Source organism: Phalaenopsis equestris, unplaced genomic scaffold (genome assembly GCF_001263595.1).
Source record: "Phalaenopsis equestris unplaced genomic scaffold, ASM126359v1 Scaffold000399, whole genome shotgun sequence".
NCBI lineage: Eukaryota > Viridiplantae > Streptophyta > Magnoliopsida > Asparagales > Orchidaceae > Phalaenopsis > Phalaenopsis equestris.
Window position 1 is genome coordinate 781,309 of NW_018164841.1, and position 12,324 is coordinate 793,632.

General features: G+C 31.7%; 2 protein-coding genes across 5 annotated transcripts; one reads left to right on the forward strand and one right to left on the reverse strand.

Moving 5' to 3' along the window:
* The first annotated feature begins 1,112 nt into the window (after positions 1–1,112).
* On the forward strand, positions 1,113–8,148 carry LOC110026752 (universal stress protein Sll1388-like). Its single transcript, XM_020727851.1, has 4 exons — positions 1,113–1,369; positions 5,777–5,871; positions 7,010–7,131; positions 7,980–8,148. The coding sequence occupies exons 1-4, from the start codon at positions 1,165–1,167 to the stop codon at positions 8,065–8,067; spliced, it is 510 nt and encodes a 169-aa protein (XP_020583510.1). The 5' UTR covers positions 1,113–1,164; the 3' UTR covers positions 8,068–8,148.
* Positions 8,149–8,427: 279 nt separating this feature from the next.
* LOC110026732 (translationally-controlled tumor protein homolog) lies at positions 8,428–12,102 on the reverse strand. 4 transcript variants are annotated; one of them, XM_020727819.1, is made up of 6 exons: positions 11,918–12,102; positions 11,722–11,791; positions 10,158–10,231; positions 9,926–10,054; positions 9,657–9,814; positions 8,428–8,770 (listed from the first exon to the last, which is right to left on the reverse strand). In XM_020727819.1, exons 2-6 carry the CDS (start codon positions 11,747–11,749, stop codon positions 8,653–8,655), a joined length of 507 nt encoding a protein of 168 aa, XP_020583478.1. In that variant the 5' UTR covers positions 11,750–11,791; positions 11,918–12,102; the 3' UTR covers positions 8,428–8,652. The 4 variants fall into 4 exon arrangements, with proteins under 4 accessions (XP_020583478.1, XP_020583476.1, XP_020583477.1 ...); XM_020727817.1 differs by having other exon boundaries at positions 11,886–12,102; XM_020727818.1 differs by having other exon boundaries at positions 11,882–12,102.
* Between the last annotated feature and the right edge of the window lie 222 nt (positions 12,103–12,324).

A 12,324-nucleotide genomic window follows, 5' to 3' on the forward strand; every position in this document is an offset into this window, starting at 1 on the left:
AAGTCTACGAATCAGCCCACTTGATAGGTTAAAATCTATTAAAAAAAAAAAAACAAATGCAACCAAGTCATATGACAACTACAAGCGATCCAATCATTAGTTAAAAGATAATTGCATTGTTTAAACATATATAAAATTGTTTTTGTCAGGATTATCTCAACAAACTGCCTGGTCACATAAGCATGCCAAAATTCAACAACCCACTATTGTCATGGCGTATTCATGAACTTAATTTGTATTATTTATAATTATTATCATTTCATTATCATATATTTGGTGGGTCGATACAACTTTTGCTAGGTGCATTTACATGCATACATCCCAATTCTTATGTATGTAAATATCTTATAACTAAATCCTTTATTATTATTATTATTACATTTATACCACCCAAATCTTTCATATCTAATCTAAAATGCATATCTAAGACCATGTTTATGTAAAAATTGAAGTTTAGATGTTGGACATGTAAATACGAAAGAATTGAATGGTATGTATGTAAATCCTCTTTTTTATTAATTGTGAAAAAAATTTAAATAATAGTGCCATAATTCTTATTTAGAAGATTTACATGAATACAACATAATTTTCTTGGATTTACATGACTAATATCTAAACTTTAATTTATATATATATGTCAACTTAATCATGCATGACACAGTGTATTTTTCTTTTTAAAAGTTAAAATATTGATATTTTTTATGAGGGTTTATTGCATACGGGCGCAGCACGCAAATTTGTGTACGCTATCCGATCTGGACCACTGAGGACCACTGAAATACATTTTTATTTTTTTTATTGTTAGAGTGAGACCCACTTTAAATTTGTTACGGTGTACGCACGCAATAATTTTTCATTTTTATATATGTTATTTTAATGAGAGATTATTTTGACACTTCTATAAATTTTAAGATGACCCATATAAATAGTGAGTGACTATTTTAGCACTTTTGTCTCACATTTTTATCATGACTTGAAAGATTATGATGGTATAATTGTAAAAAGTAAATGCTAGAGGTTATTTGTGTAAATACAAATATGTAAATGCCTCTGCTAGTAAATCAAAGTGGCGCTGCGGACGAACATTCCAATGCCTGGTGCGCTCTTTATAAAGCGCGTTCTTCTTCAGGTTAGCTCGCTTTCATTTCGCCGGAGGAGAGAAGAATGGCGGTGGTGACGGCGAGCGGAAAGGCGGAGCCGACGGTGATTTTAGTGGGTTTAAATAACAGCGAGGAAAGTTTCTACGCGCTGGATTGGACCCTCCGCCACCACTTCTCCGGCGAAGCCAAGCCCGGAGCTGCTGATTGCAAGCTCGTCGTTGTCTACGCTAAACCTGTTCCTTCCTCCGCCATCGGCTTAGGTGCCCTAGGTTCGTTTGCTTTCCATTTTTATTTTTTCCTATTTTGCATAAGCTGCTGGTAAGAGGATATACATCTTCATCTAAAGTTATTCTATTATTTACATATCTAATCTCTAAAGCTATTTGTTTGCTGATTGGATATACAAATATTGACATTATATTTAAAATATCAACTCCCTTCACATGCCTCAAGTCTTGTGATGGCTTGATATATTGCATCCAGAGTCCGGACAAGTCAGGACGGAGGAGAGGATAAAAAAGGAAAAAAGAAAAGTATCACGTCTGTTGTCCGAACGTAGCTTGCGTCTACTTTTTCTTAGATCACACCAGTAGGGGTTGGCAAACATATCACAAACTAGTTAATGGATCGAAGTATAAATCCGAATTATAAAAATTCAAACCGACTAATCTCTTTCTAAAGACGGTCCAAATTAAATTGAAAAGTAAGGTGTAATTGGATAGGTTTGGAGTAAATCAAAATTTAGCATTTGATTCTATTTTAGATAAAAATAAATAAGGCGCAAGATTCTATTTCTTAATTAAAATTTTATATCTTTTTGAAATTACAAGTTCTAAACTAAATTAAAATAAGTATATAATACGTGTAATTTATTTTTTCCAAATGAATTTGGTTTTCTAATCCTAATATTATTCGATTTTTTTTATTTATTTCATTTATGAATATTAAAATAGATTTAAAAATTTGAAATTTGAATATACAAGTTTTAAAAATAAAAATTAAATTATGATTTTTTAAACTAAGCTAAATCAGCCAAATAAACTCAAATCGATTTTTTTTTTTGACCAATCAATGCACACCCCTAGCGGTTAATCTCTTTGATGTTCTTCCTCCAATGAGATCCCTCTACAATATTGTTCCTCATTTTCATCATTGAGCGCTTCCATATATTTAATAGAAACGAGGAGATGAAGTTAACAGTCATATAGGCTAGTAAATGTGGAGTTTTTGGTGTGAAATATATTAAATAGTGTAATTTCAAATGTTATGTAATTAAATCAATATTTAATAAAACGAGGATTTATAAACTAACCATTTGAATTACATATATATATAGCATCTAAAGTTTAGTATTTATTTTATGAATCTATATACGTTTTATAAATCTCGCCCGAGGAATAGAGCGTAGGACAGATAAGAGCAACAGAGAGGAGAGAGAGAAAAAATAGTAATACAAGTGTTTTGATATAATAAATCTATAGTCCTTTATTGTGGAAATGACCCCGTGTTTATAAATTTTACCTCATGTGTAATTACATGTTTGTTCCTATTTTAATATTTACATCACAAGAAATTATGACACATTTTCATATTCGTAATCGGCTCCGACACCTTTTCATACTCATAGCCGATCTTCGCACCGTTTCGTATTCATAACCGCATAAATAGGGGTGTTTGATGACCCAGTAACCTTATCACTTAGTCAGATGGAAGCCTTTGGTCTGCCGATAGACATTCGGTCATCCTTTTCAAGAGATAATTCTGAGAAGAAGCCCTCTCGTCGTTAGGATAAACTGGATCGTCAGGTTGAGGGTATGGCTGACAACTCTCCTTGGACAAGAAGCCTTCTGTTGGATTGGGCTACTCCTATTTCTTCATTCGATTGTGCTTACATTCAGTCGGTTCAGTGTTATGACCGAAGAAACCGACACTTGATGTTTCTAACTTTTGACTTATTACACTGTGCTTTGGTGTTTGTCAGTGGGACCTATTGAATTTTCTCAAGTATTGTGTGATCATATGTTTTATGTACATATTTAGTACCTCGATTCTCTTACTTTTTGAAAGTGATAGTTGCGATAAGAATAAGAGAATTAAATAAAAGATTGACTTATTATTTACATAATAAATGCTTTTGACATATTAACTTTTTGATTTTCGTACCATAGTCTCTATAAATAAGGTATGATCGACACTTTTCCATCACTTTTCTTAGTTTCTCGCCTTTTTATCGGTTATCAAAAGGACATTTTATGAAGAGTTTAGGAATCGAGTGAGGGAGCCGGTAATAAAGGACCGCCCCTCATATTGCGCTCCTTCTATTTCTTCATTCAGTTGGCTCAAAGTTCCGATCGAAGGAACCATCACTTGATATTTCCCTTTTTTGACTATTCTTATGCACTAGCTTTTGGTTGAAACCCAGTAAATTTTCTTGATATTCATGCAAACATGTTTTTAATGTACATTATTTATATATATCTTAGTGATTAAATCTTATGAAAATATAAGCATTAAAATATTTATTCGCTTCACATTAGTTATTGTTACCAATAGTTGTTATATGATTTAAGGATTTTAATATTAAAAATAAGTATAATAATTTTTATATTGGATAATTAGAATTCATGTTGTAAATTTGGCAGAAACACAAACCAAAGATTTGATTCATGAAACACTGATCCATATCAAATCATCAAGAGAAACGAAACTAAAATACATAAATATATCTTGATTCATGATTACTTGTAGTTATGGGTTGTTATCTTTCATATCGATGTGTGTTCCTTAAATCTTTTATGCTGATGAGATTTGAGACAATAGAAAATCTTCTTTCTTTTGGAAGGAATGAAGAGAAACTTACACACATGAAATGTGGACTGTAACCCGTTAAGATAACTACTAAAGATTAGTTATTTCCTGCATATTTGTACTTCTAATTTTGTTCATCATATAAGCTAAAAATATAACTAGATCTCTACACATATGATTTAGACTATATTTTCATTTTTAATACTCATATATAGGCCTATCAGTATAACCTTATTAGATCACAAATTAAGCATAACTTCAAGATAGCATAAATAACACATTTATTTACACATGTTAGCCCACATAAAATAACTATTTAATTATTTTCCAATAATTCCCATTTGGAGCACATTTGTTACCATATAAATGTGTTCGCTTTAGTGAGAGCAAGCTTGATTATCATATATAATAACATTCTTTATCAATCTCATCCATTGATTATATCAATATAGGACCAAAGCGAGCTTCATCACAAGTACAACATGATTAGACTTACCAATGATCATATATATAAATACAACCAAATGACAGAGATCAAATATGGATGTGTAAAATGAAACCTTCATGCAATGTGATCCATACATGTCTAATTCCAACTAATCCAAGCTTAAACTTTAATGAGATCAGAAACCAAATAAAAATGAGAGTGAAAATTAAACCATATTTTTAATTTTTACAAAAAGCACATAATTTTTATACTTTTAAATGAATATAAAATCTAAATACAAACTCAACTAAAATTATATATTGTAGAGTAACTGAACACCCATATGAGCACTATGTTCATGAAAGACCTTTCTTAGTGAGTGGATCTGCAATCATCGAGTTTGTGTCAATGTGTTCTATAGACATTTAACCATTCTAATCTCTTTCTTTAACAACAACGTACTTTAATCTCTATATGTTTTGATTTTGAGGAACTCCAATTGTTTTCGAAATATATAACTGTATATTTATTGTCACAAAATTACTTAAATGATATTTCTATACTTTTCACATTTTGCAACACAATGATAAAGTTTCACAAACATATTTCATGTTTAGATGCTTCATAATATGTTACAAACTCTGCCACCATAGTGGAAGAAGCTATCAGTGACCGCTTAACCTTAATTAATATTTTTGGACAAATATATTACAATTGAGAAATAGCACCACATAAATTTTTTGAACAAATATATTGCAATTAAAAAACAGCACCTTTATTTTTTTAAATTTTTAATAAATTATCATTTTAGCAAATAACACAATAAATATGTATATTCACATAAATTTATAGTGGCATATGATATTGAAGTAAAGAACATGAATAAATTGTTCACTTCAACTCAGCTTAATGTCACGGACAAATAGTCCCACATCGGCTAGGTGTAGGGCCGAAAAACAGTATTTAAGTCCTGGGCTGCCCACCACCCACAATGGGCTCTTTTGGGAGGTGACAAGTGGTATCAGAGCAGATTACTGTCTGCCAAATGTGTGGACTCTGTGGACTCTCCAGGGTCCAGTGGGCCCCTGGGTGGAGCCGATCCGTGACGAGGACGTCACGTGATTGGGTGGAGTAGAATGTCATGGACAAATAGTCCCACATCGGCTAGGTGTAGAGCCGAAAAACAGTATTTAAGTCCTGGGCTGCCCATCACCCACAAGGGCTCTTTTGGGAGGTGACATTAAGCACATGATCATCATGAAAAAAAAGCTCAAGATAAATTTATAATTCTAATTTCTTGAAGATAAATATATGATATAAAAACTAATTGATTAATTTTTTATCATCTCATAATACATTTTTATAATTTCTATTCCTGACAAAATTGAATCGATTTATTTGATGTCCGAACTTGATTAAAAAAAATTTTTTTTTTTTGAAGGAACTGTTGATATTCTGCCCTCTGTGGAGTGCAAATTAAGCGAAATTGCTGCGTCTGTAATTGCAGAGGCTCGCGAGCTCTGCGTTGCCCATACGGTAATGCTAATAATTAGCTTTTATTTAAAAATGAATGCATGTTAATATGATTTATTATTATTTCCATTCTATCTCATTTTGGTCTGTCATCTTTTCTAACCATCTTTTGCATAAATAAATATATAGATAAGGTGTATATTGTCTACTTGGGAGCTTCATGATAAAAATTGAATGCTTATCTCATGATATATAAATGACCAAAAATGCATAAAAGTAATAAAAAGTATATTTATAGATTGACTACTTTGGAGCTTCTTGATGAGTAGTATTTTAAATATATATATATATATATTTGATGAGAGTATTTTAAAAAGTTTAATTAACTACAAGGCTACAAAGATTTATAATCAATTGAAAGTATTAATTAAGAAAATGGAATAAAAATTATTAAATTAGATTCAAATGATGTTTTAAATCTTGCCCCAATCCTTAACATTTTATGGCTACGTGACTAGGGTTGTCAAAATAACTCTTTGTTCGTGAACGGCTCGTGTTTGGCTCACTAAGAAAACGAGCCGAACACGAACACACTTTTTGAGCTCGAGCCTGGGCGGGCTCACTCGTGTTCGGCTCATTTACACCTCTAACAGAGCAGTTTGATAATTATGTTTTGTATTGTTAACATTGATCTTTACATGCATAGCATGATGCATTAGAATTGTGTGGTAGGTAGGTATGTAAATGTCTCTTATTAGTAGTGGGCATTTACTTACATAACACAAAATTCTTATGTATTTACATATCTCATATCCAAACTTTCTTATTTACACATGTAACAATCAAATCTTCAATATCATATCAAACAAAGCATAATTACCATAATTTAAACCTGAAATACACATTTTCATGCATTGGTTTAAAACACCAGAGTGCTATATATATGTAAATATGGATGTTCGAGGGAGAGATATGTAAATAAATAAGAATCGTGGATCAATATGCTTATTTTTAAAATGAGTAAGAAAAAAGTTTCAATGATGGATTTAAGATTCATAATTAAACTACTTTAAGTAGAAGATTAATTCACAATGATAAAGCATAAATGAATAAAAACTTGATTTATAATTTCTGCTGAACTTTGAAATGCATCACCTTATATTATATTATTATTCATGCTATTGGTGTTCATCAAGCACAGACCAGCGAAGTTGTCTATGAGATAATAGAAGGAGAAGCCTCAAGTGTACTTTGTGATGCTGTGGAGAAGTTTCAAGCTGATTTGCTGGTTTTGGGAAGCCATGGTTATCCAGCAATTAAGAGGTATGCCTACATTAAATAAATTATATATGTCCATGCGTGAAAGATGATAAAATTAATATTATAATAAAATGACAAAATTAATGAACAATTAAGATATAAATTATAAAAATCATTTTATATAAGTTCTAAAATATCATTTTTAAAATCTTTAATAATTAAAAAAAATATTAAATTTTAATATATTTTGAATATATTTTATATTAATATTTTTCTTAAACTAGCCGGCTTGCAAATGTGTAAGACTAAATTACACCCTTCTAGTAGGAGCGCTATTTACGTAAGGAGTACACACACATAGTTTTGCGTGTGTACTCCTCCAAACAACCTTCAAATAACTCAGTTATTGAGGGTTTTTGTGAGGTTATTCGAGTATTAATTTCAATAACCTCACAACAACCCCCAATAACTTACCAATATATTTCGCAGTTCCGCGCTCATATATTTTGTTGTTATTCGAAAGTTTTGTCAAGTTATCGAGAGTATTGGCCCCAATAACACCGACATAACCTTCCAATATCACCCGAATAATCTCTATATGCATGCAAAACTGCTTGTGTGCTCCGTATGCAAATATTTTTCCTCTAGTAGAAACAAAAAGAAACAATTTGAGGATTTTTTTTTAAATTTATTTAACGCCATATATGTCCACATTTATTTGATCCCAACTCTACCTTTAAATGCAAGAGATGTTTGATGAGAAATTGAATATACTTTTTCTATTTTTCTTAAAAAACTTATATTAACAAATGCCTTAATAAATTAAGATTTTCTGAAGAAAAAAAAAGACTATTTTAATCATAAAAATAAAATAGAGGAATATAAGCATGATAAATGAAATGCATGTGCAGGGCTGTGATCAAGAGCGTGAAAGAATATTGCGTTCACTACGCCGACTGCAGTGTGATGATAGTGAAGCAACCCAGGCAGAAGAACTAAAGACTTCCTTTTATCACAAACCAACCAAACAACTCAGGTTATTGCACAACTTAAAAGCGCCTATAAGCTCTCAAGCTTATAAATAAGGACATGAAAATAAATGTCCATTTTTCATATATATATATATATATATATATATATACAACATAAGCTGTATCTATAATGGGCTCCTTATGTAAAAGAAACATTAAGAAAATATTTACTGGAAACAATAAAATATTTTCAATTTTACCTATAAATTCACTCAAATGTCCATGTTGATTTGTTATTGGTATGCATTGCACTAATCTCAAAGTATATTAACAAATATAAAATCCATGCCAACCGAAATAGAATAACGTTGTTCAAAATTTCTAGCACAAGGAAGCAAAAACATGTAAACCAAATAAACAGGAATCTATAAGCGTGACACTTTTAAGAGTATATATGATTTGGAATCAAATACAAGGAGAATAGTTAATTAAATCCAGCCAATGCAACAAAACTAAGACAACATAAAAGGGGCAAAATTGTCAAATTCCTGCACTAATAGCTGCCGATAAATAGCAGAAGCAAAAGTCTTGCTCAGCCTGAAGGAAATCATCCTTAGCACTTGATCTCCTTCAATCCATAGGCAAAATATAAGAAGGTTGGATCAGTAGCACCCTCCTTATAGTGTGCAAAGACCAAACTGCCATCGTCATGCATGCTCTCACCAACAAAACTGCTCACAAAATTATTTTTACAAAGTTAATGTTGAAGCCAAAAGAAAGTTATGACAATCCAAGGGACATATACTTAAATTTATACTTGAATCAAATTACACATGCTTGTATATCATAAAGCAATCTTTTTAATTTCAAAGTAGACATGCTTTGTTAAAAAAAAATATTTATATTTTTTTAACATTACTAAATATAACAACTAAATTTAAGAAATTTCAAAGAAGGAAATTTAGTTTTTTGGCCACCGAACAGAACAAAATTAGGATTCATTTTTTGCGGCTGCAACTTTTTATAAAAAATGATTATAAAGCCTAAATACCGATTTCCCATGTGCTAGGCCCCATGATAAGAGTCTGCGTCATGTGCCTAAATATTAGAGAACCCAACGCCACTGGGGATCGAACTTATGACATATAATATATTTTAGATTGGGCTTTCAATATATATATATATATATATATATATCTGTGTGTGCGAGTGTACGCGCGCACGCGCGTGTGTGTGTGCCGCGTTCCCCAACTCCTTGATTGGCAACTGTTATGTTAGTTCTAAGTCCTCTGGGATCAGGGGTTCGATCCCACTGGTGTATGGATCCGTCGAGTGATTAGACACATGAGGTTGGTTGGGAGCTTGTATCATAGCCTCTACCAAATCTTTTACACACACACACACACACACACACACACACACACACATACATACATATCACTTTAATATATTTGATTTCAAAAACAGTTTCCAACCATAAAAAAATTGTAAAATGATGAAAAGTAAATTAATGAAAAATCTATCCCAAAGGACCGATAATCTAAATAAATACCAATATCAATCTACTCCAACAAACAAATAATTATCAAAACAAGTAAAAAAATTATAAATACTTACAATTGCAAGTCATTTAATTTTGAAAGCAAGAACTTGGTAGCACTCTCGATGTGCTTCTTGAACAAGTCCTGCTTCTCTGCCTCCAATTTTGGTGTTAAATTCTTAATATAACGCTTCATAAAAGTGACAAATTGCTTTTTGTCGAATGAAGGTTGTTCCTGTCATAAATATTAGAAACAGGGAATTAGGATTCATACATAAACATGGCCTAAATTGCCAAAAATCAAACTTAACAATGATTTTTAAAAACTCAAATGAAATAAAACAACCTGCAGCCGAAAAGTGTCAACAATATCAACTACTTTAATTGCTTGATCGTCCACACCCTCGTCTTCCTCGGCACCCTCAGCTGAAGGATTTGCACCAATGTCCACATTAAGGGCACCTTGCACTACCCACTGTTTAAACAATAGTAATGTTCTTTGAGCAAAAAATTTAGAAAAAAATCCTCAAGAAATAGCTAATAGAAAGAAATCAATATAAAAATCATTTTTTTATTACCTTTCCTTGGACTTCCCATAGCATCCCATTCTCAATTTCGTTATAAGAAAATGAGTCTGACAAAAGCTCGTCGCCTATATGATATAGAAACAATCAATGTAAATAATCATAGGACTAACACTTAAGAAGGTGATAAAGGCAAAAAAAGCATACAGCGATAGAAAATCAAGCAAAATAAAGAAAGAGTAGCAACATCTCCTTTAAATATGCATAATCTCTAATAAAATGATGCCGAATATCAATATGTCTTGTCCTAAGAATGATGTATGGATTTTTTTGTAATACATATAACACATGCATTGTCACACATTGTAGGTATGGTTCCCATTTTAAGCCATAATATGTTTATTAAAGCTCTAACTTGACAGGCCTTTTATGCATAGAAAAATTTGATGAAAGGGTAAAAAAAATACAGAAAAATTTACATACAAATGACACAATTCTTATGCATTGATATGTCTTACACTCAAAAGTTTGATATTTACACTTATTACACCTTTGTGTCATAAAAGCATGCATCAAAATGGGTATTTCACTTTTACATGAAAGTTTGATATTAGATGTCATAAAAAGGTAGTGATTGTGATATTTTTTTCGTATGATTTCAAGGATTTGAGTGGTATGCATTTAAATATGAATGTTTAGGTTTTAGATATGTAAATACATAAGATTGTGTCGTATGTTTAAAAAGTAAAATATAGTGTTTCAATCTTCTTAAGAGTACATGCAAGAAGATGATGAAATCTTTATGAACAAAACCAACAAAACTACAATGAAAATCCATACAAGTAAGTGAGATGTACAAAAGGATTGCACATCTATATAATAAAATAGGAAATACATAAGCTTCATTGACACATGTTTTCAAATAAGTACGTTAGATTAAAAACATTGCGGGGGTGAGAGTCTAAGGTAAGTCAAAATAAATTAATTTTTCCAATGGCTAAACAAAACAATATCTTTCTAAAATTACATCAATCAGGGATGTAAATAATAACATGAGCAACAGATTATGGTAGATCTAATTAAGGGTCTGTTTGGTGCAGCTTGTGCGTCTCAGGATAAGCTGCTTATCCTGACACGCGGCCGGCCCGCCGCGGGGGTCACCCAAACGCAGTTTTGGATAATCTGGCGAAACGTGCAAACCAAACGGTACGGCGGCATTTTGAAAACGCCGCCCGCACTTATAAGCTGCCCCAAACGGACCCTAAAACATCAGCTTCAGTGGATCCAAAAGGGGTTTATGATAGCAGAGAATTCAGCTTCAAGTAGATTCAATATTATGCCAAATATTCTAAAATCCTCCACAACCCTAACTTGAAACTTACCAACCAAAGCAAAAAAACTAAACCGAAAATCAAATGGATTAGAATTTCCAGACACGACATTAAAATTGAGAAACAGCCGCAAATAAAAACCATCTACAACAAGAAGTTGGATAAACCAAACGAGGTCTGAATTAGGAATCAGTTTGATCAACAAAAACAAACCCATCAAATTCAAAAAAAAAAAAAAAAACAAATAAAAGATAACAAACATACAGAGCCGAGAGCTGTAGGTTTACCTGTGAGGAGATCCTGGTAGACTAGCATTGTTTCTCTCAAAAACGCAGATTATCAACAAACCCTAAAAAACTGAGGAATTGAAGAAGACGATGTAGGGTGTTAGACAACAAGATCGAAAGAAGAGGAAACGCAGCACCGTGAATTTATAGGCAAAAAGACCGACAAATCTCAGGGGTATAGGGTTCTTCCATATACATAAAAATCGCGAATCTTGCGTCCATCATGCGGCAAATTCGGAGACCTAAAGCGTTTGAAAATCCAGATGTTGTTGCCGAAAAGGAAATTTGAAGAAAATCAAGATGGTTGGATTTCCTGCGAATCGCACTCCGACGGCACAGAATAAACAGGGGAAGAAAAAGAGCCTTTTTTTTTAGGAAAGTAAATAAATAGTTTAAATATTATCATCGGTTACGTACCCACCACCCAATTTTTATAAATCTACATATTTAACCCCTAATTTTTTTTTTATTTTATACCACTCAAATATTTCATATCACATAAAAAAAAATATATCATCATAGATAGATATAATAAGGTGAGATATATGTAAAAATTGAAATTTATACATAAAAATTGAGTGATATATATATATATATTCTTTG

Bases quoted from the DNA above. Each gene is read 5' to 3' on its own strand.
- LOC110026752 (XM_020727851.1), top strand. From the start codon at position 1,165: ATGGCGGTGGTGACGGCGAGCGGAAAGGCGGAGCCGACGGTGATTTTA. The intron at 1,370-5,776 runs GTTCGTTTGCTT...TTTTTTTTGAAG, and splicing joins CATCGGCTTAGGTGCCCTAG to GAACTGTTGATATTCTGCCC. The intron at 5,872-7,009 runs GTAATGCTAATA...CATCAAGCACAG, and splicing joins AGCTCTGCGTTGCCCATACG to ACCAGCGAAGTTGTCTATGA.
- LOC110026732 (XM_020727819.1), bottom strand. From the start codon at position 11,749: ATGCTAGTCTACCAGGATCTCCTCACAG. The intron at 10,232-11,721 runs GTAAACCTACAG...TATATCATATAG, and splicing joins CTACCAGGATCTCCTCACAG to GCGACGAGCTTTTGTCAGAC. The intron at 8,771-9,656 runs GTAAGTATTTAT...TTTTGTGAGCAG, and splicing joins AAATTAAATGACTTGCAATT to TTTTGTTGGTGAGAGCATGC.